Raw genomic sequence first — 26,114 nt, 5'->3', positions numbered from 1 at the left:
TCTACACTCTCTACACTAGCTGCAGGTTTCTCCTCCTTTTCCCCTGCATTCCAATCCTCCTCACCTAACTTTTCTCTTTCTTCACTTAGCTAAGAAGGTTGAAATGTTTTTATACATTTATACTTCTATATTTATTTTATGTACATATTTATTATTGTATAATAAATAATAATAATACATCGTGGTTAGGGTATTAAAACTGTCCGGTAGGACAGTTGTATAAGGATTGATCGTCAAAAAGTGCACGAAAAAGCGTAACGTTAAAAAACACCCAACTTTGACAATTTTTTTCTCTTTTTCTATAAAAGATAAAATTCCCAAATTTTCTTTAAAATATAGGGCAAACCCTCCTTTATAACTGTAATTTTTTTGCAACCCCCCAGACCTAATAGATTTTGAGAAAAAAGTTGCCGAAAATGAGCAAAAACGGCATTTTCAGAAATTGTTGTTGTTGTTGTTCTTCTTCTTCTTCTTCTTCTTGTTGTTGTTGTTACCTTTTTTGTAAACTACGTAGCGCCTAAACGCAAGAACCGATTTTCATGAATGAGGTGACATTCGATTCGGAATTTTATGTAGATGTGCCTTTTGGGGGTCTCGACGCTGTACACCGAATTAGAGAGGAGTTAGCCCCCTTTATGTAAGGCCCCCTTCAAAATTATTATTACTAATTACTCTGTAAATCTTAGCCCGATTTTAATAAAATTTGGTAGGATGATAGAGTTAGGGCTCCCCTACGTAACATTAAAGCGGCGATCTGCTCTTACACTAGTTAAGGGGAAGTATAGCAATCGTTTCAAATTATCGACAAGTGAACTGATTTTTATGAATGAAGTGTCATTCGAATCGAAATTTTGTACAGATTTGCACTTTAAAAGTCTCGTCGCTACGCCTCATATGGAGGGGAGTTTGCCCCACCCAAGTAAGGCCGTTTCTAAAACTATTATTACCAATATTTCTATAACGCTTTGTCCGATTTTGATAAAATTTAGCACGAAGAAGTGATTAAAGCTCCTCTACATGGCTGTGAAGTGCCATCATGCTCTTACACCTACTAAGAGGAAGTACTGAAATCGTTAAAATTATCAATGGGTGAACCTATTTACATTAATGAATTGTCGTTCGATTCAAAATCTTTGCCTCTTTGCCTTTTAGGGAGAAGTACTGTAATCGCCCGTTTATTTTTCTTACTCCTCTTAAAAGGAAGGTCTGAAATCGCAGTTTAAATTTGCTTTTTACGTACAAATACCTTCCTATTTTATATAAAAAGGCTTTCTCAAAAAAATTGTTATTGAGGATGGTTTGGGGACCGCAACTATAATCATTCTTTAAAAAGATCTCTCCAGTGGTAGTTACGGTTCCTACTTAACACCTTATCAGGTTATAATGTTAGAATTGCTTATTCCAAATTTAAAAAAAACAGTAAAGCAGATATGTAACTTAGCAAAATAGACAAAAATGAAAATCTATCCAAAAGGTACAAAAATCTCCTTAACAAAAACTTACAGTTTAAAAAGTTAAGTATAAGGGTTGATTAAACGCCAAAAGGTACACAAATCAGCAAGTACCCAACATTTCATTCAAGCTTAGTTGATATAATTTAAGTAATTTTGCTGCATTAACTTTTCCTTCACATTTTTTAGAATTTATTAGATGTCACAGAACCTTATGCTGGCCATTTTCATCTACAAAAAATTTGTTCAAGTAGCACTGTAGATTGACTGTAATATCTATTAATCTATAATAATCAAACTATTAATTACAGGTTAAAAAGAAAACGTTATAAAAAATAAAAAAAATTACGAGGCTACAAAATTTAAAAACTTTTTTAAAAAAATGCTTACACCAACATACATCAATGATTTCGATTATTTTATTTTTAATAAAAATCGTCTGTTTAAGTTCATTCTTCGATTAAAGTAATTGTTACTTTATGTAGTAGTCAAACGTTTATAATAATAGGTAATAATTATCTGGCTTTATAGAAAATAATATAGTTTTCTTCAATCACACTCTCAATGTAGCTGTTCTTCTCACAATGTTATATATATGTTATGTAATATAAAATAAATAAGTATTGCATACTTTTAGGACAGATAATTATTCCAGTATTTTACTGTAAGTAAAATTAAATTACAATTGAGAAATGAATAATTGTTGAATAATATACTTGTTATTAACTGTGTGTTATTTGTGCTCACGAATATTTCGGTTAGACGAATTCAAGTCTGAAATATTGTTTTAAATCCTCCGTGATTCAAATTTAAACAGTAGCCGACTCTAACTTTGTCTTTTTCTACTTTAACATGCATGTATAAGATGTGACAACTTCAGAATAAAGGGCATATTAAAGATAAATCAGAAGAATAATAATTATTTGGAATAGAGTTAAAATAAAGTACCTATTTAAAAACGAAGATATAATATACATTTTATCATAAGTATAACCAAATAATATTATGAACGAACTGGCCAGCATAAGGGTCTGTGACATCTAATAAATTCTAAAAAATGTGAAGGAAAAGTTAATGCAGCAAAATTACTTAAATTATATCAACTAAGCTTGAATGAAATGTTGGGTACTTGCTGATTTGTGTACCTTTTGGCGTTTAATCAACCCTTATACTTAACTTTTTAAACTGTAAGTTTTTGTTAAGGATTTAAGTAGCGGTACGCAGGATTCCCCTACACACATATACCTGTATTGCAACACATTGTCTTAGTAAGTTCTTGTATCTTTGAAGAGACAGCAAAGCTTCAGTCATACAAGAAATGTAAGCTTGTGCCTGTGTATTATTTGTCGGTTTGTGAGTACACAAATATCGAAGTATACGAAGTGTAGGAGGATCTATATATGTACAATATGTCTACGTTTGCGAGTGTTTATCTATAGCATTACAGTAGAGTATTTACGAACGTATATTATGTGTGTTTTTGTTTGTTTTGTATCTAGGGTTGAAAATAACGAGGTCCCTAGCGACTGACCATACAGGATATAACTCTGGTCAACCCATGTATTCTAAACCCTCCGATACATATAAAGGAGAAGAAGAAGAAAAAAAGATAATATCAAAACTAACATAAAATATGATCATAAATCTAAAGGAGCATGAGATTGCAAATCTCAATGGGATTGGACAATAATTTTGCGAATATAGCACACAAATATTTTGTTTCCCTTTTACTACTTTGGTAGAGTATTCTTTTCTGCAATAAATGGTTGAAACAGGATGGGCGATCGGTAAAAATTAAAAAAAATCACAAAATATTTAAATTGGTTACTTCGAATAAGTTCAACCAGAAAACAGTTTAAAAAAAAAAAAAATCGACCAATTGGAACTCTCCCTTTACCACATATTTCCTTTTATTGTTTAAATCGACATCAATGATTTCCGGTTGATCAACTTGTAGATCTATCACTTTTACCAGAATTTTGATTTTTGGAACATTCATTTTAGTAAAAGGTGCCTCCAGCTCTTCAAAAATCCAATGCCCCCTTTCAAGGATCAAATTACAGAAAAGCAGCAAACAATCATCCCGAGTCTAGAACGGAAATCCAATCCTGGAACTTAGGGACCGCCTGCGATTAAACGGAAACAGTCTACAGCACTTCTTCAGCTGTCCACCAGTAAAAGACCTTCCTGATTCCCTTTATACTCCAAATGTTGAAGGGTTATGATGGACTTTAACCAAGAGGTCTACAGTTCAAGAACTAGCTATATAACTAAACTTACTCGTATATATGTGGAGAAAATGTTAACAGTATTCGCTCCCCTTCGGCTTGTGACACCTAATTTGGGTAGTTTGGACATTAAGCCTGAAAAATAGGCGATTACTTTACTACTTATTCCCTCTATTTCATGATTTCTATCAGGTTGAGACATGAATTCATGACCTTCTATTTCTGTCAACTTTTCCCAACCATTTATTTACATTCTAGGGATTACATCAGGGGCCACTGTATGTCACCACCAACCCCTATTAAAATATACCATGATGTTGCTACCAACGTGGAAGATGATGTACAATAGATTGCATTTAAAGATTCAATTAATTGTCTAATTGTTTCAGTTAATACTCCTACTTATTGGTTATCTTCTTTATTCTGGTTGAAAGGTTTCTTTCAAAATGTCAGTGGCAGGAAAGAGAACAGGATGAGATCCAAATCCAGTAGCTCCAGTTTTCTAAGAGGTACATTTTTAAGTTTATTATCTTGTCTCGAATTTGGGCGAGACAACCACTAAGTGCCTAGTTCTAGAAGACAGTGGCAAAGAAACACATATCTCCGTATTCAAAACTGAAAAATCAATTTAAAAACACGTCTTAAACAGAATAAAGAGAAAATAGCTTTAAAAATAAGTTACAAAAAGAACGGATTCGCCAAACATTTGAACAAATTTTTAATGCAATAACTTCTGTTAAGTGAAAGAGGTTGAAAAAGTTAACGGAAATAGAATTCACATGTCTCAACCTGCTAGAAATCATAATATAGAGGAATAAGTAGTAAAATAATAGCCTAATTTTTCAGACTTAATCTCCACTTCTTCAGGGAACATAGGCCTTGAAGGTACCCCCATTCTAAATATCACCTCTGAACGTTCATAAGTTACATAGGACATCTTCAGGTAGTTGTTGAGAGAATAATAACTGTCATTAACTCAGGCCAATCCAAAATTAACACGTGTTGTGCAGAAGGATTGAAAGAGTAAGTTCCCCTTTTGCACAGGCAAGTTATATAATATATAAACCTACACAATAATGCTGAATAGCCTACAGGAACTTGTGAAGCACACTGTAATACTGTATAATTTAGTAATGCCCCCATTTTAAACATATTAATAATAACCAAACAGTACACCACAACCAATTAATATATATAATACTAATTAATATATAATATATATTTATTAAATAATTAAAAATCAAGCAAGAATAAAAGCAAAAATTAATTCAAGTATACTTGGACAATTTTAAATGAAAAACATATTGTTAATTTATAAATTGTTAGTAAAGTTTAGCATTTTTTTACCTGACAGAGCTTGGGTTAAAAGAGGTGTATTATTGTTCGGTGTTAACTGGCCGTTCGTGAGGTCGACTGTTTAAATATAAAGAAAAACAATTGGATTAGTAAACTATTAATAAAATTAAAAAAAGTCATGCAAAATATTAGTTTATTAAAGTTATTATTAATTTTAATTAATTAGAAAACTTGAGCCATATTAGAAACCATAACTGCTTGTTAGTTATAAGTAAGTAAATGCATTCTGTTTAAGTAATCTTTAGTCATGCATTCTTCTTTTATTTATGCAACTTAAACCTTCCTTCATGATAATGAATGGAGTTTTATTAATTGCAATATATGAATGTTAATATTGCATTTAATTAGTAATAAATAAAATGCAACATTAGTTCTAAAATAGAACAGATGTACTTCTCCTTCAAATAATATTACATACTGACCTTACTTTTACAAAAATAAATACCTGCAATAATTTAATATTAAGATGATTACAAAAATAATAGTTTTCAATAAGTAGTTTTCAATAATAATAGTTTTATAATTTAGAACTACAACTTCTAAAAACTTACTAAAAATAATTTATGCTACAAAATGCGATTGTATTTAAATAGAAATTTGGACCAAGCAGCGTTAATTTGGTAGCGAGTTAGAAGTGCAGTTTTAGATGCTGTCTTCTACAAGCTAATGTACCATAATTTTGGAACTGCTCTGAATGTTAGCTAGCCCAAGCTTGTTTTGCTCTGAAATTTTGATGTAGTTTTTTTTTTTTTTTTTTTTTTTTTTTTTTTTTTGAGGTTTCTAGGATCTGATTGAAGGATAGTTGCCCTAAAGTCAAGGTCCTTTTTATTCTGCCAAAGATGGGTTGTATCAATTTTTTGCATTTAAATTAACAAAGAAACTCCTGGACTAGCCAAAAGTCAAAATGAGAATCTAGTCACAGGTATGATTAGAAAACAAGTTACCATTAACTTGGGAAGTTCCTTTACCGTTGTGTACTTGTTGTAAGAGAAACGGGGAGACTTTCTGGTTTGAATAACGCAGGAAGAGAGGGCTTGTAGATTATCTTCCTTTCTAGGGGATAGCTCTATATCCTGTTTCTAGGCAATGACCCGCGCCAGTTTCCAGTACCAAAACCAAACAACACAGAGAGAGAGCAATGAGTAGGTGCGTGTAGCATGATTGTAGGGGGGGGGGCTTGCATCATTAGGACTTCTCTACAGACTGACTGTGTACATATAGACGGACAGATCCTGGGCTAGTCCACTTACAAACCTTAGCTTTGTCCCTATCCCTGTATCTGTTAATCTATTGGTTCTCTCTCATTCGCCTTCATCCTGTGGAAAAGCCTTTGTACGAATAGACTAGCATTAGATACAAAATAACCAAAACCAAATGCACTGCTCTAATCAAACCTGCAACAGACTCTCTCTTTTTTTTTTTACATCTTGGCTAAACACTAATTACAAGGTTAAACTCAAATACGAGTATAAAACAAAGGTAACATTTCATTCGCTTATTTCTTTCATTATTCGATGGAGGAAATACAGTTATTACGTCAAGCTTCAAGCACGGGAAGTTTAATTTACCGATATTTTATTGAAGTAATCGTAATAGATTCCGGCTGGAAATTAGCGATTCAAATCCCTCAACTTTACAGAATCATTTTTCTTCCTCGAGAAAATTCTTTACTTCCGTTTTATCTTAGAAGTACCAGTGCTGGGCTCCTGTCATCCCAAATGTGGTGCCACAAGATCTAGTGGACGCAATGTGTACTATAAATATCATTGCCTAAAGTTCGTACATGAAATAAACTAGCATCTTCTAGGATTACTGATAAGATAAGCCGTGCGTGAACGAACACGCCAGAGTTTTTCTCGTAATAATCTGTTGGAAAATTGTATGAAAAACTTTAAAACTAATCAGACGCGTGAAGGATTTAAGAATTATTAAAATGTATGAACATTGGCTGCATAATATTCAAGGATTTGCAGAAAATTAGGAAAGGTTTAAAGCGATCAAAATACATGGAATAGGATAAATCTTATCCTATATGTTGGTAGAGGAAGGAGGTGGTAAAAGCAAGAGAAGTTGGAGGCTGTAAAAGCTATTATCTTATTTGTAATGAATGGTTTTGGTAACATCGCTACGACATGGTATAAGAGCTTGGGGCAGCCTCCAAGCTCTCCTAGAACGGAGGTTAAACACTCGACTGACAGTTCCAAAACGAACGACCTGCTATTTATCAGAAAATGAATTGCAAGGTGTAAACTGGTTTTGTGGGGGGCCAGAATAGCGAGTAGATGTCAAGAGCTGGTGGCGAAGAAGTGGATGGGCGTGAGGAAAACCCGTCATTCCACCCCCGCGACCTGTTCTTCATTTTGATTATGCTTGCGAGAGGAAATACGAGCATAATAGTCTGTGAGGTTAACGTTTCTCGCCTGTGCTAAAGTGATGGCTGGACGGGCAGTAAAACGCCTTCTATTTAACTATATAGCAGCATCACCTCATCGTCTCACCTTCCTTCACAGACGTCTGTGTGTTCATCTCAAACTGTTCAACCATTTTAGTTTGTAAGTTATATTTACCCCCACCACCTCTGCAAGCTTTTCATCTATAACTACTCAGAATTAATTAGTTTTAAGAGAGCTCTTATCATTTTTGTGTTGCGACAAAGTTTATCAAATTGTGAACTATGCATTATGTGTTCCCTTACTGTTGGACGGCCGCAGAATCTCGGGAAGGAGACGCGGAGACGATATTTAACTGACACCTGGAGACTAAAAGTATCGGTGCTTTAAAACACTGTGGAAGATTTAAATGTGTCAAATATTTGCAGATACAAGCACAACGGTTGACCTATTTAGCTACAAAAGGTGTGAAAGAGAGGGCTCCAGCACAGGCAATGGAAAGCTTATGGTTTTGGCATTGCCTTCAACCACATATATAGTCAAAGTGGCAATGAATGGCTATCCCCTGAGAATGAGTTACAAAATACGAGATGTATTCAGAAGTATTTACGAGATGCGGCTACATTAAGAATGCAGCATGTGAAGTACGTAAATTCTACTCTCCGAAACAGATGTAATGATTAAGAAATGGGATTTTGTGGTCAGGATTAGTCATTTTGAGAAGTGGATGCCGTCAAGTTGTTGATGGAGAAGCATAATGGCGTGGTCTACTGATATTGTGATGATTTTAGGGGAGGAAAAAACTCGCTTGTTTCAAGCCTGATCTAATTACAAGGTTTATTTTTATTTTTTTTTTGCGTTTATTTATGGTACAATCAGCGCGTTAGCGCTATAAGTATCAGTGATAACCGAGTAACAAATGATAAGGTAGAGAGTGTAGAAGTTACCACCCATTGGTAACACTCCAAAACATTAGACTCTCTTCACTAGAGAGGAGATCACGAGGCTACTGTTTTTTAAGACGTCTTGTCCGGGTAATCAGGAAGAGTTCTTGAAGAAAGATTTTTGAGCTAAAGGATTTATATGAGATTGCTGGCTGAAGTGGAGTTTTCTGTATCGTGTTCTCAGCGACTTGTGTGATAATAGGAATGTTAAGGTCAGTGTGTATAGTCCAGGTTGGGAGACATAAAATGGAGCGTTTACAAATAGTTCGAAGTATTTTAGATTGAAGAGATTAGACTCCTTTCGGAGATTGGAGCGTTTGGTTGAACCCCACAGCTCTATTCCATACGCCCAGATGGGTTCACAAAATAGAAGTATAAATTAGTCTTTTGTTGTCCAGAGAGAGTTTTGATCTGTCGTCTAAGAGTCTTTTAAGTAGTCGATAGCGGTCTGTTTAGTTCTGTTCTTTTAAGTCTAATTACAGGGTTGAAAACAATGGGACATAGATCTTGGCTATCTAGACTGGAATTGCGGCAGAATGTCGAGCAAAGCGAGAAGGAGACTGCGATATAAGAATTCGAGTTGAAATACCCAGCTATCTGTAGAAGCTAGAAAAATCTTAATTTTTTACGTAGCCAATAATTGCACAAGGGGAGAAAAAGAATCTTATGAAACAAATGAAGTTTTATGTGACTAGAATTTAGATATGATTACTTACAAAGATATAAACGAAATAATCAACAGTACAATACAACAGAAAGCGGAAGTATTAAAGAATACAACAGTAAAGCAGCTGCTGTTTTTGAAAATCGATGGTATTTCCTGTTTCCTAATCAAAGCAACGTTAGATAATTTAGAAAACATAAAATTCAAAGTAGGAACTTCCTGCTGATTTTAATTTTAATGATATTTTCGCTCGCGGATAAGACAACAATTTTTTTCGCTGTATGTTGCCTTAAAAACGTCATATTTCCGGGATTTAGCACCAACGAAAATAATAATAAAAAAAATTAAAATTTTAGGCTTTAAGAGAGGCATTAATATAATTGATAAACCTCTTTACAGTTAAATGTAGAATACTTACCTTTGAAATTTTTGTTAAACAAAAGTTAAGTCGTTACCCAGCTTTGAAATGACAAAATTTTAAACTTGGCTTGTTAAAATGAAAATAAGCTGTATAAAGGAAAAATTTCAAAAACTGTGCAAGCATTACTTTATTTCGTAAAAATAAATGTGCATTAACTGTGAAAATTAAAACTTATTTTTCATTCCGTTTTAGATGAACTCAAGCAAAAATTTAAAATTCAATCACACGCGAGACAAAAATAATAATACAGCAATAAATAAATAAAATAATTTTGACATTAAATTAAAAATAAATAAATAAATAAATAAATAGTATAATTCAGAAAAGCACATACAAATGTTACCTGCTACGTATGTCTTCAACCTATCTTCAGGTTGGTATACATCGTGCCTGATGACCACTTTCCGGCCAGACTGTTCATGCCTTGATGGTAATGGAGAATCTTGACGAGCTGCACCGCTCTGATAATCGTTATAATATGTTGAACGGTCTCCACCGCCTCCGGGCGAGCCTCCGCTTGGCGGATAGTAGTTATAACCAGCATACCCTGAAGACAGTCCAACCGGCTCCATTTCTAATATCTCTGTTGTGTTTGTTTTGTTTTTTGAAATGTGTTTAAAGCGATAATTTAAGAAATAAAATAAAAGGATTGAAAAAAAATCGTCCATCAACTGTAATCGTCCATTGGATAACTAGTTGGAGAGTCACTTAAATAAAACTTGAATATTTCTGGAAAACCAATAGTTGTAGGCTGGGAAAACCTATACTACAATGAAAATGTTTCCTCACTACTGCTCTCAGAAATCCCAAATAGGTGTAAATTACAATTTTAGCCGATAGCTAAAAGGGGGCGCTACCGTATGGGATGTTTTAGGCACCAGAGAGTGGTTAGCGGATCCTCTTTCCTTCCAGGGGTTTTCCCTGGAAAGCGTGCATGATAAACGGGAGTTGAGAGGGGAACTATCAACCTTAGAAGTATCCTAGATTTTTTTAAATTTAGAGTAGTTATTTCTGGAGTCCTTTGAGGATAAGGATGTATTGGGATAAGAAAGTTATCTGGGATTACCGTCTCTTCTTCTCTTCCTAGGACAGGGATGGCGAACCTTTTTCAGATGTGGGTCAAATTTTTTTTTTAGTACTAGCTCTTGGGTCACTAATGCCCATTTGCACAAGAGTTAAATTTAAAAATTTTAAACTGAACATTTTCAAAACTAAACATCTTTAAAATTCAGTTGGCTTAACGGGTAAAACGAGACGAAACGAAGTGCTATGGAAGTCTCCTTTTTACAAACATAACTGAACAAAACCTTACAAAAGTGTGTTTTATCTACAGAAAAATCTAAATATGGTTATTTGCTTTGGGTTGTCGATTTTTTTAACAAACAAAATATGAGTAAAATTATACATTTTATTTGATATTTTGTAAACACTTTTGCTTTATTTCAAATACTACAAAAGGATTTGTCGTCATTTGCGTTTTAGAACTGTAATGATCAAACTAAAGGTATTTAAATAGCAATTAAATTGCTTTTGTGTCAATGCGTGATTGAAAATAAAATACAGATAGAATATAAATTATCCACAACAATTAGAAAATCTAAATCAACCCGCGTAAACAAACAAATGGTTGCCTAGCAATTGTGGTGGGTCAGTGAAAAAGCTTGCGCGGGTCAGTGTCTGTGACCCGCGGGTCATAGGTTCGCCATCACTGTCCTAGAACTTTCCTAGATAGCCTGGAGTGAGAGACATCAGCGCGGGAAGTATAATCAACTAGGAACTAAAGACTAGTAAGTTCCATGGCAACGTATCCAAGAACATTAGATGTCAAGATACAGTTACGTCTTTCATGCCACAAAGTACAATGAAAGATTTTGTGAACTTCTCAAGGCATTGCTCTTTGATTTGCAGCAAACCAGCCACCGAGAGTACGCCAAAAAAAAAAAATACTGGGTCCACATAATATGTTCACAAATAGCAAAAAGAAAAAGAAAATCTTCACCTATCTTAAGAAAAAAGCCTTCCTAATTGTTACAAGTTCCTAAGAAAATAAAATAAAGCAGGACGAAAACAGTTGAATAACGGTAAAATAAATAAATAAATAATAATAAATTCCAAGATAAGAAGCGCCTGTCAATTTGAAATGCATATATACCTGATGACCTTTATTTTTTTTTTAAGCTGCAACTCCTTCAGTATTTTGGGAGAACGAAGAAGTATAAAAACAAACATAAAGCAAACATTTATATAAAAATAAAGTAAAGACAAATAAATAAATAGAATGGAACAAATAACGAATCATGCTGACCATCAAGCCAAAAGCTCAGTTTATGTTTTTACTTTTTTAAATAATCATTTCTATCCAGAAAAAAACAGGGCGCAAAGAGTCAATAGTCCAGGTTTACTAAAATTATCCTTTAATTAAAAACGAAATTCCCCTTTTTCATTTATTTTGAGAAAAGAAAAAGGTCAGATAAACAAAAACCTGTTTTAATAAATTTATGGTCATTTCATGCACAATATGATTGGCATAACCACGCTACAATAACATGCAGTATAATTAACAAAAAAATGTATAATTGTTTTAAATTAAAAAAAAGAAGAAAAACTAACAGAAAAGGAAAAACTAGTTTTTCCCATGCTCTACATAGTTATTCATTAGTTTACTTACTACAATAAAGATGCGATGGAAAAATCTCCTCTTTGTTTTTCCTCAAATAATTGGAGAAAATAAAAAAAAAAATCTAACAAAAAATATAAATAATATTAAATAATAACGGATTCATTAAAAAGAAAATGTTCCCATAAAAGTTTTGGGAAGAAAAAAGAAGAAGAATCGTTAAGATTGATCGATCCGATTTTGAAACAAAATTTTAAAGAATTTTTTAGAAGATAAAGGGGGAAAGGATTCCTGTGGGTGCTAATTTTTGGTGGGTTTCTCTGCCATGGTACGAATAAATTTCTTGTTTTTTTGGTATTAAAAATGTCAACATTAATTTTTCTTTATTGGTTCTGTCTTTACTTTAAAGAGATTCACGAAACGGTTGCGAAGGCCCAAGTATGGAACGGTCTCCTTTAAAAAGGACCAACATCTAGAGTGGTATAGAGAGGATGTTTCTCAGTTGGAAATGTGGTCAGGTCCCATGAAGCAAGCATTGAACCCCTCACTTGCTTCAGACATTAATCCATCATCAGAGATAGTTTAATTCAAATGACTCAAAAAAAAAAAAGACTCAACAAAATGCGTGCTAGATAAAATCAAAGATATTTCTCAGTAAATATTTGAAATAGAATCAACTTGCTTTATAGACCATTTTACTCAGAATTTCTGAGAGGTGTATAATTTGGGTCAATCAAAATACTTGCTTACGGTCAACTTTCTCTGAAGAAACTTTGCAAGAAAGGCTGAGATACTGTGCAGAAGAACGCAGAGTGACATGGAAACCGTGAAGCTGGTCCAAGTTGCCATATAGGAGAGAAGGAAGATTGATTTTTGTAAATCAAATGGTTGCAGGAGAAACACAGGGTTTTTTAGGTTCTCCTAAAAAAAACAACACATAGAAGTTCTTAAATCATTTAAATATTTCTCGCATTATTAGAACAAAATCTGGTACTTTCAATGTACAATAAATTTTTGGAAGTCTATTTTTAGGAGTCTGTAAAGAAGTTTTAGCACATTTAGAAGTCTTGCGATTGTGAGGATTCCACCTTGTCTTTATAGAAAAAGCCCATAGATAGTGCACCATATCTGCAACAGCCAAAACTGCTTTAAAGATTCATTTGAGTAAAAATATAAATGTATTTGAAGACGTAAAAAATATAACGGAAATGTTGACATTTTTAATAAACAATATCTTTACTTGTTTCCAGAATTTTATCGACAAATTATTCGAGTCAAAAATATCACCATGATTAATCGAATTTTTCTAGTTTTCTTTTACAAAATATATTCATTAAAGATGTCTGATAAGTCGACACCGTAAACTTGAAATGATTTAAGAATCGAAAACAGCCAGAAGAACGAATTATTCAAATTCAAGTTAAAGAAACTTAAATTTACCACCAGAGCTTATATTTATTTGTTGCCTTTTTTTGTATTTTGATTTAATCTTTTAAAATTGGTTCAAAACTAGGAAACAGACGTGGCAAATATGATTCGTCCTTTTAGAAACACCAATTTGGAAATTAAAGGAGTCGATCCATAGGAAACTGTGCATTATATATCTTAATAATAAACCTCATTGATTTCTTTTCTTTTTATAAGTTCCAAAAAAAAGGGATTAGATTTAGTAACAGGTCAAATAAGTGAGTGCCCTTCGTGTCCCTCCTCTTTTGGGACAAAAAACAGGGACCTATTTATTCTCTCTCTTAAGAGTGAAAAAGCTTCAGTACAATTTATAAGCATCATGCTTCATCACATCATTCATAAGTCATTCATTCACACAAATGTTTCACATTCTTCTTTGTGTCTTTCACTACTATTTTAAACTTCTAACTAACCAAAATTTCCTGACGTCAGCACTTGCTCAATTCAAAAAATTTGCCGAACAAGCAAAGAACAAAAAAGAACTGGGACACGAAGTCAAGAAAAAAAAAGAAGTAGAGTTTTTTGTATCCCTACCCATCCAATTCTTGGATACTCAGGAGCCATTCACAAGATGTAAACAATAAAGAGTGAATAAGAAAACCAAATACCATGATGACTTTCCACAGAGATCACACAAATAATATTTAGAATAGAAAAAAAAGATAAAGATTTCAAAATCATTAAACCTCTTTCTCTTCTCCTTTAGATTCAGTATTAAAACTAACAAGCAGTTATCAAGTAATATTACATTTCAAACATTGGGCTCTTCATTAATTGATTTACTATTTTTAAAACTTCATCTTCTTAATTCCAGAAAAGTTACTTTTATTTTTTTTACAAGAAAAGTAATTTTTCCATTTCTATTCTACATCTTCTAAAAACTACTGGAAAAACATCTTAATCTCTCTCTCTAAAAACACTAAAAAACACTATTATTTTTAACTGGAAAAATTAATAATTCTATATTTTCTTTTTGATTTTAAATGAACTATGACTATCACTAAACTGACTATTGCCTAAACATTTAATAAAATATTGAATATTAAATTTTAATACGTACTATATTAAAACTACATTAAAATTAATAATTAAAAAAAATATATATCAGCAACTGGCTTTGTTTTTTTAAATAAAAGAATAAAAAAAATAAAATAAAAAAAGGATTTCAAGTTAGTGGGTGAAATAGGAAATTAGTGAAAAGGATTTTTCTCTAAGGGATGAAAAGAAAAGTCGAATTTCAATATCGATTACGAAAACAAAAACATTTTTAAAAAAATCACACTCACACTATGGTTCTATAAACTAATCAAATTAAAAAATTCTGATTGAATTAAAAAAAAAAGATCACTTAATACTAATTAAGTTTTTTTAAAATTTTTTAATCTAAATAAATTTCTCACAATTAATTGAAAATTTGGAAAAAAAAAAACAACTACAAACTATGTTTTAAAAACGACTGTAACTATTGAAAATTACTAAAAAATTTAAAAACAAAAATTATATTTAATAATTCACAAATTATCTGATTTTTTTTTAAATGGAACACTATTAATTTGTTAATAAGTTTTTTTGATATTTATTAACTAAATTATTAAATTTTTTAATAAAATATTTACTATATCCTGAACATGATGTTCTTTCTGCTTTATTAATAGTTTTTATTAGAAGTGTTAAAGTAAATAAAAAGTTATTTTATTTTTTTTTTAAATAAATACACAATAAACTGTAGGAACTTCGATGATAAAAATAATAATTAAAAAACACACGATGCTGAAGTTTCTACAACATTATAATTAATAGCAAGAAATTATGGGCGACATTATTTAAAGATACCTCAAAGATGTGGTATGCACACTGCGTGAGTTTTTGATACCCCCCAAAAAGCTGTTGTGTGTTAATTGGGTTTAATTCCCTCACATTGGTGGTAGGTATAGTTTGTAGTATAACGGGGTTTGATTTCCCCATAAAACTGGTATTTATAGTGTGAAGTAATTGGGTTCGATTCTTTCCAAAGTTGGTGTGCATAATGAGTAGTAATTAGGCCCGCTTGGTTATCTATAGTGTGTAGTAAATTGGGTTTGATTCCCTCACATTGGTGGTAAGTATAGTTTGTAGTATAACGGGGTTTGATTTCCCCATAAAACTGGTATTTATAGTGTGAAGTAATTGGGTTCGATTCTTTCCAAAGCTGGTGTGCATAATGGGTAGTAATTGTGACCGCTTGGGTATCTATAGTGTGTAGTAAATTGGGTTTGATTTCCCCATAAAACTGGTATTTATAGTGTGAAGTAATTGGGTTCGATTCTTTCCAAAGTTGGTGTGCATAATGAGTAGTAATTAGGCCCGCTTGGTTATCTATAGTGTGTAGTAAATTGGGTTTGATTCCCTCACATTGGTGGTAAGTATAGTTTGTAGTATAACGGGGTTTGATTTCCCCATAAAACTGGTATTTATAGTGTGAAGTAATTGGGTTCGATTCTTTCCAAAGCTGGTGTGCATAATGGGTAGTAATTGTGACCGCTTGGGTATCTATAGTGTGTAGTAAATTGGGTTTGATTCCCTACATTGGTGGTAGGTATAGTTTGTAGTATAACGGGGTTTGATTTCCCCATAAAACTGGTATTTATAGTGTGAAGTAATTGGGTTCGATTCTTTCCAAAGCTGGTGTGCATAATGGGTAGTAATTGTGACCGCTTGGGTATCTATAGTGTGTAGTAAATTGGGTTTGATTCCCTACATTGGTGGTAGGTATAGTTTGTAGTATAACGGGGTTTGATTTCCCCCATAAAACTGGTATTTATAGTGTGAAGTAATTGGGTTCGATTCTTTCCAAAGCTGGTGTGCATAATGGGTAGTAATTAGGCCCGCTTGGTTATCTATAGTGTGTAGTAATTGGGTTCGATTCTCTCTCCAAAGCTGGTGTGCACAAATATAGAGGGAAAAATGGGTTCGATTCCCAACAAAGCTAATGTGAATAATGTCAGTAATAATACTGTTGCATATAATGAAGGGAATCTGAGTTTGATTCCTCACAAACTTGGTGCATATAATGGTAGGAAATTGGATTTGAATTCCTCACAAAGCTAGTACGAATAATACAGAGTTCGAGTAAAATCAGGTTCGATTCCCAACAAAGCTAATGTGAATAATGTCAGTAATAATACTGTTGCATATAATGAAGGGAATCTGAGTTTGATTCCTCACAAACTTGGTGCATATAATGGTAGGAAATTGGATTTGAATTCCTCACAAAGCTAGTACGAATAATACAGAGTTCGAGTAAAATCAGGTTTGATTCCCAACAAAGCTGATGTGTACAGTAATCAGTATTTCCGATTCAATTCTCCGCAAACCTAGTGTGCATTTATGTTAATTCGAATCTCGGATCTTAGCAATAGATTTTCTTCGAATGTTGTTAAAAATGAAAAAAAAAATAGGTAAAATATTACGACAAACTGACAATTTCGAAACCATGAATTTCGAAGTAGCTAAGTTTTATTTAGGTGCATTTCATTTTGAGAAATTATGAAATTGTTTCGAGCTTTGAGTAACACTTAGGATATCCAATTTTGTTCTTTTTCTTTCAATAGTTGAAATGGTGAAAGAACTGTTTTCATGGTTTTTAATTGGAAAAGCAACATTAACGCGTCCACTTCATTGAATTTCAAAAAAGAGACTGTATCTTGGGAGCATTTATAAATCCTAATTATACAGAAAGAACTCTCATTAAAAAAATTAAAACATTACTAAGACTAAAATAAGTAACAAGGAATACACACGAATTATTTAAACAAAAATCAAAAAATATAAATCGTGACTACAACACTTTTTGTTTAAAAAATATTACATTTTTAATAAAAAATAATAATTTAATTAATAACTGCCTAAATAATGTATACCCAGACTATATGTTTAAGATGGGTACACCCACTACAGCTAATCTCTTAACAGATATTAAATATTTTAAAACTATAAATTCTTTTTAAACATTTCGTTTTCTTGCAACAAAAAACAAAATTCTAGTAAAGTAAAACAAAAGAAAATATCTAACACTTTTCTCAAAGTTAAAAAAAAGAGGAAAATTCAGCACCATTTCCAGGTTAAAGCTTTCCACAAGTTCCGAGGTGGCTTTTCTTCTTTCTTCGCTCTCTCTCCTTCCTGTTGGAGACTTTTGGCCATTTCTTTCTTTTTTTTTTTTTTTTTTTTTTAATTTCTTTAGAGGTGTCTTTTTTGCGATCGTGTTTTATGATATTATTTCAGTAATCGAAGAGTGTCTAAGTACACTGCTCAAGAAGTAGTTGAATGTTTTAAGGATGAATTAAGTACCCAAAATGTAGTTTTGGAACAGCAAACTGTGATCACACAATTTTATCTCAACAGAAGTATGAAAACGACACACAATCAGCCAAGAAGTTTGACGATTATTTCTTTTAAACACTTCATATTTCCAAACTTACATAACCAACAATGCCAAATTCAAAATACGAGATAAAGATCAAGTCCACCAAAGCTGCTCAATTGACTTAACAACCCCAAAACAAGTAAGAACATGACTCACCTAGATATCGCCAGGATCTGACCAACTAAAAACTCAAAAAAAAAAAAAAAAAAATGCTCCGGATATAATCTTAAGGAGTCCCGCAAGGAGTAGCTGTTGCATGCAGCTACTTGGGGAGTAACGACCCCACGGGTTACCACAGTTTCAGTACACCATGCACCCATATAGTGAGACACTAAGCGCACTCAACAGTGTCGTACATAAGAAGATCATTCATTCACAACATTCACAGTTTAGGATTTCTGTTCCTAAGTATCAACGACCACAACAAACGTAAAAACAAGACCATGACGACGTTGAAGACTCGTCCCAAAATGCCTGTCAAAGTTTCTGAACGTAATCTTTTCATCAAGTCTTGGGAAAATGATTTGTCACCCTAAACTCCCATCCAGGGCCGGATTTAGATGAATAAAAGCCCCTAGGCTATTCCACTTATGAGGCCCTCATAAAAACGAACAGACCCAATGAGCCGAACGCGTTGATCTTAACCAATACATTTTTATGTTTGTTTATTAGTCATATGTGTAGAATTTCTCCTTATTTTCAGTGTTCAGTTCAGCGTTTTAGTGTTCACTGTTTTTTGGAATAGTGTAATTTTTAATTTTGCTAACAATTTGAATGTAGGCCCCTCTTGATCTTGAGGTAGCCTATAGGAAAATCCGGCCCTGCTCCCATCTCATCTGAGCTTACTCTCGGGCATAGCGTTGCTCCTCCTAAAAGGGATAAGAAACTAGTCTGTCCAATAGGAGCTGGAGAAATGAACGGAGGAAATCAACAGAGCTAAAGCTCTGGAATGACTACCCAGAATTCAGACCAGAAACAAATCTGAGGCATACGCCTCAATGAAGACCGCAAGCTGAGGGGATATACTCTTAAAAGGGTATTGGAGGACTAATATAGGGCAACTGTGAATAACCGGGGGGCCAGAAATGTCACAGCTTCTGCAGACTTTTTAAGGAGATAGAAGGATAGACCCTAACGACTGCTAACCTAACTATCAAGCCGCAAACATCCTCAAGATATGCGAAAACTCGAAACATGAAGAGAAACATGCTTTCACAGGAAAGAAGATGTTTTCCAGCACTGTGGAGACCGGAAAGACCAATTACCCAGATAACACTTCTAGAAATGAAAATCCAAAGCAATGAGGCAATCCCACCGATTCTTAATTAATCTATAATTTAAAATCAACATTCTAAGATACCATAATTCAGGCTTACAGGCATTTTTACTAAGCAAAATTCTGTAACCTAAAAGAAAAATAATAATTCCTATTTTGAGCAGTGCACCTAGGTGCTTATTCTGTTATTGATCGATAAATGGTGAAAATAAATAAATAAAGAAAATAAAGAACAAAATAAATAAAACGGAAATATACTTAAAACAACCGGAATGACTCGTCCATTTAACTTCCTTTTTGATATAAAATTTCTGATCTCTATACTTTTCTTCAACAAATTAAAAAACAAAAATATATATATATATATCTAACTTTTTAAATAGTCCACAAACCTACACTAATTTTATAGTATTAGTAATCTCTAATTTACATGCAACAGAGAAGGGTAGTATTAATTATTGTATTGTAGTAATAAATAGTTACTAAATTAATTAATTACTACTAAACTCGTTCATATTTACAAAATTGGGTTTTTTGAATTTTTTTTTTGTTTTTTTGGAAAAAAAGAATGAAGGGTGTGGGAGGGCCCGATAACTAGCTAAATTTTAACATTACGTTATCTCTAATATTCACTAAGTATATAATAAAATAAATAGATAAATAAAAATATATAAAGATTATATATATATTACATATTTATAGAGGGGGCCTTACCGGTGAGGCACCTCCCGTTCTCCCGAGGCCTTACGGAACTGTATACAGTCCAGCCTAAAATATATATATTAAAACATAATTTACATAAGAAATTAACAATAAAAAGTGGTAACATCATATACAATTTTAATTATATAATAATAATAATAGAGGGGATATCCTTTCTTTTTGTGGGAATCTATTTAATTGCTTTTGAAGATCGTCAATTATCCTATTTTTTTCAGATTTTTAATTGGGAATTAATTTTGGTATGTGAACGCGTACGGCGCTACTGAGACAATAAAATAAGGATGCTGGAAACCCTACAGGTTACTTAATTTTTTTCCAGGTCAAATAGATAAAAATGTATATCGTGAAGAATCTCCTAGATAGGCTGCTGACAATGTGTTTCTCCTAGTTCTATCCTTTGCACCATAAGACATTAACAAAACAAACAATCCTGTCTTGCATTTCCAGATATATTTGCATAAATTCACTGGCTAACTATTAAGGAACAAAAACTTTAACTCAATAGTTAATTTTTAACATGTTTAGGTGCATGTTAGAACTTAGATGCAGTTAATGCTCCCCTATTAAACCAGTTAAGAGTGGAATTTATTTTTAAAAAAAAACCCACAGTGTGCAGGAATTAAAAATCAGACAATGACTTGTTATGCACGTCGAACGCAGGGCAAAACAACCAAAAGTTTACAACGTCCGTAATAGTCACTGCAATCTCTGGGGTCTTGAGATTACAGAGCATTCTGTGCTCTTTCAAAATCTTGCACCGCTAGTTAACTAGGCACGCAAGAGCTTTTACAAGGAAGAAAAGAGCTTTTTGAATTCTGTGTAAAATGAAATCATGCTCGAGGTAAAAACGGCATTGCACAAAGGTTGAGAGCTTCTAAAAAAAAAAAAGTAAAGTAATCGCCTATTTTTCAGGCGGGGCTTAACGTCTAACTAGCAATTAGGTGTCGTGGACGGAGGCGACTAGCGTACTTTATACGAGTACTTTACTATTTCTCATTTAACCAATAAATAAAATCCAAGGCTAAGACCGGGAATCGAACCCAGTACCACAATTTGAGAGCTTCTATTTGTGTGCGTAATTCCCCAAACATGTACCAACCACTTATCATTTAGCTGACTCCCACCACCTCCCTCCGTATAAAATACTTGGCAGTTCTATTGATAAGATAAAGGAAACATCCCACCAAATGATATTCTTATTGTATTTTATTAAAATTTTGAGTTTTTATAGTTAATGGCAATTTTATATTTTTCACGAGTATTCACGAAGCTCGCACCGTAACTGGTTTGACGTCAAACACGCTTAACTAGTCGTCCCTAACCGTAACTAAATATCCCTTTGGACACCGAAACAATCCACTCAGTATTCCTTAAAATTTCATAGACGCCTTCCCAAATCAACAGCACCAATATCTTTCCTCCATAACACATCCTGATAATCCAAACAAACGACGCCTGAAATGACGTTGTCCTCGTGTTCTCCTATCTCCTAGACAATTCCAATCACAAAAATTCCCAAGCATGTCAGCACTGGCTGATTTCTTTTTTCCAAAGTCTCTATGGTTGGGTTCTGCATCGGCTAAGCCCGGGGCAGTTTTTTGCATTATGCAATTGTTACTCTCTCTAAAAAACAAAAAAAATTGATCAGTTTGACTAATCTAGAAAGGTAATAGTGCCATTGTAGATACAGCTTTTTAGATCATATATTTTGGGGGTTAATTTCAAATTCACAAAATGATTTTAAATTTTCTTTTGATTCCAAAATAATGCTGCTTAAAAGCATAATGTCTCTACTGAGAATAACTAAGTTGTAAACAATATCTGCTTTCATGAACCAACAACATCTAGTCAAGCTGTATGTATTTTACAACAGGACATTGAGGATTGCCTATGTTTAGATTCTATTCCCTCTTAGGGTAAAATAGCCGAACTTTGCTGCGAATATATTTAGCGAAACATCAATACAAACATCATTAAAGCTATCAATTTTCAATACGCAATTGTTACCACATAAAATGATCTCTCAGCAGAGGTGGTTCATTAGATGCAGCATCTAATGAACCACCCACACTGTCTTTGAAATTCACTGCCAACACAGATGTAGTAACTAAGTATAACCTTCGAGGGCTTTATGGATTGGAGAAAAAAAAGGGAGTCAATTCTAAGATTTCTGTAACTTTTGGAGCATCATCATAAGAATTAAAAGATTTGCTCCCACATTTATGTAACCGACTGGAAGATAAAATTACTAGTGATTGTCTCAGTAGCGCCTTTTTCACAGTTAACATTTTCCGCACAGAAAACTCTGGAAATTCCAAAGGAAAATTCATTAAATTATGGATATATTCAAAATTAAAGCAAAGTGAAAATAAACCATTTATGATGAAAAAAATGGACGAGTCAATGTTTGGTTGTGTGAGAGAGATATCTATATCTTTAATATATAAATTTTCTTTTTATATATTAAACTGAAAAATAAAAATTAAAGAAAAAGAAAAGAAAAGAAGTATGAATTTTCTTTAAAAAATCTGAAAAAAAAGTGAATTAAAAAAAGTCATTTTCTTTTTTTGTGAAGAATAACGTATATTATTTGTTTTATTTATTTAAATATATATATATATGTACTTATGTATCATATATTACATAAATAATGCAAAGAGCATCATTGTATTGCACTGGGTATACATATAAGATATGTTATGGAGGCGTTATTCCCTCTTTTTGGTAGTTATTTACTTAACAGATTTATTTCTTTCAAATACAAACACACGACGAGTTCAACATCATAATTAGTTTTTCCTTTTCGAATTTGTTAATTCATTTATTTTAAATATATTTAAATTTATTTATATAATATATATGTATATATAAAATTACAATATGTACTCAAATTGAATCGGAATGTAGGAGGGTGAACATTTTTTTAAGTTCATACTTATAGCTTGCTTTTAATATTATAATAATAATTATTTTTTTAATAAATACAGGGTAAAAATTGTGCTTATCTGTTGTGCGACTACTTTTGGAAAAAAAAATTTGACCCATATTATTTTACAAGATGGTGCAGGTTTCTTAGTTTCAAGATTTCCCGAATAATTCAGCAAGATTTTGTGTGACTCGTTAAAAATGGAAGGAAATTGTGCGCTTTCATTTCCTGTTTCCTCCCCTCAAAAAAAAACAAAAAAAAAACAACTCTGCATTACAGGAAGAAAGCTTTGCACTGGATCCAAAGATCTTATGGCTTCTAAAACTTTTCTTAAGATGATAGAGAGAAAATTGGGGCTTTACGCCCTTTCACCAAATTTAGGTGTCATAGACGGAATTTAGAAGCGTCACTCACAAGTTTTATAAAGCAGTCGTAACTTCGTTTAAATAAAACAAAAAGGGTAAAAGTTGCTGGACTTAGTTTCCCCAAAAAAGTCCTTCCTAAGGTTCCTTCCAATCGAAAAGCTTGGTGTTTTCCTTGACTTCCTTCAGTGCTCCTCTCGATAAGAAGCGGAAAATCCCCCTAGCCTGTAAACGGGTCTAAAGCCCCAAATTCCTGTCCTTTTTTTTTGTGTTCTACCCTAAAGCAACCGCAAAGTGCTACCGGTAAAGCTACATTTTCCCCAGTTATTACGAGATCTACCGGTCAGACGGTGCAAGTAAGTGCTTGCTGTGAACTATTTGCAGTTACATTGGCTGATAATCCAGGTAGCCTTATCAAAATCAAAATTTAAATTGTCTTCAAGTGATTTAACCTTCGCCTAGTACTTCATTGGAACGTTTCAGTGTTATGATCTTCACATTTGACATTAAAACTTTACAAAAAGCCCCAGTAGATCCTCAACCAATAGGCCTTTTCTTTTTTTAAGAACCTCAATTAGAACAAAATCAGATCCTTTTGAAAGATGATTCCAATTACTCAACTTTTTATTTTAATTATTTTGTTTTAGATAAGACGAATTTCGAAGCAAATCTAAGTACCCTGTACTTAAAAAAATAAAAATAAATTGCTCAACCCTCTTGACATTAAGTATTTACTTTATTATTATTTTTTTTGAATGAATTTTTACGTTTTCTTTATTTTTTTTATTAATAAAAATTTCTACTTACAAATTTTTAATGATCAATTATAACAAAAATTACGAAAATAAAATTATTTTAACGACCCTCACACACAACTCACACATTTGCAGACACATTTAATTTATTAACTAAAAAAAAATAAAAATTAGCTTTGAAAAAAAAGCAAATAATAAATAAAATAAATCAAATCTCAAGAAAATCAAAAGGGGTAAAATTTATACAAAATTTTAATCAAAAAAATTCAGAAAATCAATAAAAAGAGAGGATTGTTAGGAGATTATTCTTTTTTAAATATTACGATTTAAAAATAAAAAAAAATTAAAAAAGGAAAGATTAAAAAGAAAGAGATAAAAAATAATAAACCCAAAATCAAAAAGTAAACCAGCCTTATAGTCGGTTTCCAAACGGATTTTTTAGAATTTTTCCCTCTAGTTTAAGGGCTGGAAAAATTAATTGCTTTTGTAATTTTCATTTGGAAAGGTATTAGAAGAAGGAAAATGAATTACTAATGAAATTTGATTCTACTGGTGTAGGCGGAAACCCTCTCTCTGAAGCAATATACTACTTTTCCCAATTTTCCTTTAATACAGTAAATTTAATGTTATTATTATGGAAACTTAAAATATTTTTTGTTTTTTTATTATTAATTTATTAATTTCTTTTCTGTTTTTTTTTTTTAATTAATTAGTTAACTTTTTAATAAATATCACAGGCCGATATAGACATTCACTCAATTTAATAAATTACGGGACCACCTTATCACAATATCGGCATAATTATTAATTTAAAAAATTTAAAAAAATCTATAAGAGTATTAAAGATTATTAATTAAATTAATTACAAAAAAAAGTTAGTGGCAATGTATTTTTGGTTTTAATTTATTACTGTTTTATAATTTTTTGGTTAATTACTTCAATAATTTTTAATAAAACCGATTTTTATAAAAATGTTTGTTTTTTTTTTCTTCTTTTTGAGCAGGACGCGTATTTTTTTTAATTTTAAAGTATTTTTAATTATTTTCAAATTAAAAATATATATCACAGAAAATATAATGAAAAATTAAGGTCAAAATTTTGTATTGTTTTATTCTTTTTTAATTTGATTTATTTTTTGACCCAATTTTTCATAAAAACTTAACACTGACAAATCAAAAGGGAAATGTGAGTAGATAAGATGCTAGGCAGTCGAGCTAGTCTTGGGAATACATAGAATCCTCCAGGCCTGCCTGTAATGGCTGGTCTATTGGATTATAGAAGAACTATTTCACACATAATTTAATGTCACTGCACGTAAGATCCTTTCAGATTGTCCATTCTTATGGTTTTCTTTAGTTATGAACAGGGTTTACTAAATTTAGTAGGTATTTTGATCAAGTATGGAATACTTCTACTTCTATTGTCAAGTATCTGAAAATGATGCCATAAATTCTGCTACAATTCACAAGGTGAAAACTTACAATAGTTGTCTACAAATACAGATGAGAAACGACAATATCCACGGGGATTACTTCAGATGATTCTTCCACATTATTATCATTGACTTACGGGGTGAGTTTAGTTACCCATGGCAGTGCAGGCTTAACGCTCTTCTTCTTGACACTACTATACCCATGGAAAGTACGGGGAGGGAGGTGGTGGCGGAGGATAAGACTAACCTCTTGGAAGTAAAAGGGTGTTTGAGGCTCTAGGATGGTTATTCCAATCAGCTGGCTTTCTAGAAAGCTTAAGCAAGGTACATCTTTCCTGGGGGACTTAAGAAGAGGAGTTGTTTGTCACTAGGGAGATGTTATCCCAATCGGTATATCCCTGGGGTGCTAGGTGGTAGCCGAGGTTGGAAAAAACTTGGTAATTTCTTAATTTAAGCGGCTAACTTGAGAACATAGATGTAAAGGACTTTTTAAGGTGAGTTTATATCACTTGTATACTGGCTCCCCTCACTTTGAAAAACTTACTTGAAGAGCCTGGCTCCCTTCTTAATTTGGGTATCCATCCTTGGAACATCCCGGAATCTCTGGAGGTTAGTGTGAGTAGCATTTAGGAAGTGCTTATCCCTAATTGCTAGCTCTACACTCTATTTCACCTGGTCTGGGTTTAGAAGGGGAGGTATA

General features: G+C 32.5%; 1 protein-coding gene across 13 annotated transcripts in view; it reads right to left on the bottom strand.

The window, feature by feature from the left end:
• Rbp6 (RNA-binding protein 6) overlaps window positions 1–26,114 on the bottom strand; it is a 1,109,038-nt gene that overhangs the window by 35,659 nt on the left and 1,047,265 nt on the right. For 6 of the 13 annotated variants that reach the window (XM_074128249.1, XM_074128251.1, XM_074128246.1 and 3 more), the window contains 2 exons: window positions 9,789–10,037; window positions 5,027–5,092 (listed from right to left, as the gene is read on the bottom strand). The exons of 1 other annotated variant lie outside the window; for it this stretch is intronic. In XM_074128249.1, coding sequence (XP_073984350.1) covers window positions 5,027–5,092; window positions 9,789–10,037 — 315 coding nt within the window. The remainder of the gene's footprint in view (window positions 1–5,026; window positions 5,093–9,788; window positions 10,038–26,114) is intronic. 6 more of the 13 variants (XM_074128250.1, XM_074128252.1, XM_074128245.1 and 3 more) reach the window with 5 other exon arrangements.

This window comes from Rhodnius prolixus, unplaced genomic scaffold (genome assembly GCF_049639745.1).
Source record: "Rhodnius prolixus isolate KJV_2025 unplaced genomic scaffold, Rpr scaffold_9, whole genome shotgun sequence".
In the NCBI taxonomy this organism is placed as follows: domain Eukaryota; kingdom Metazoa; phylum Arthropoda; class Insecta; order Hemiptera; family Reduviidae; genus Rhodnius; species Rhodnius prolixus.
This window is presented reverse-complemented; position numbering and strand designations above follow the sequence as displayed.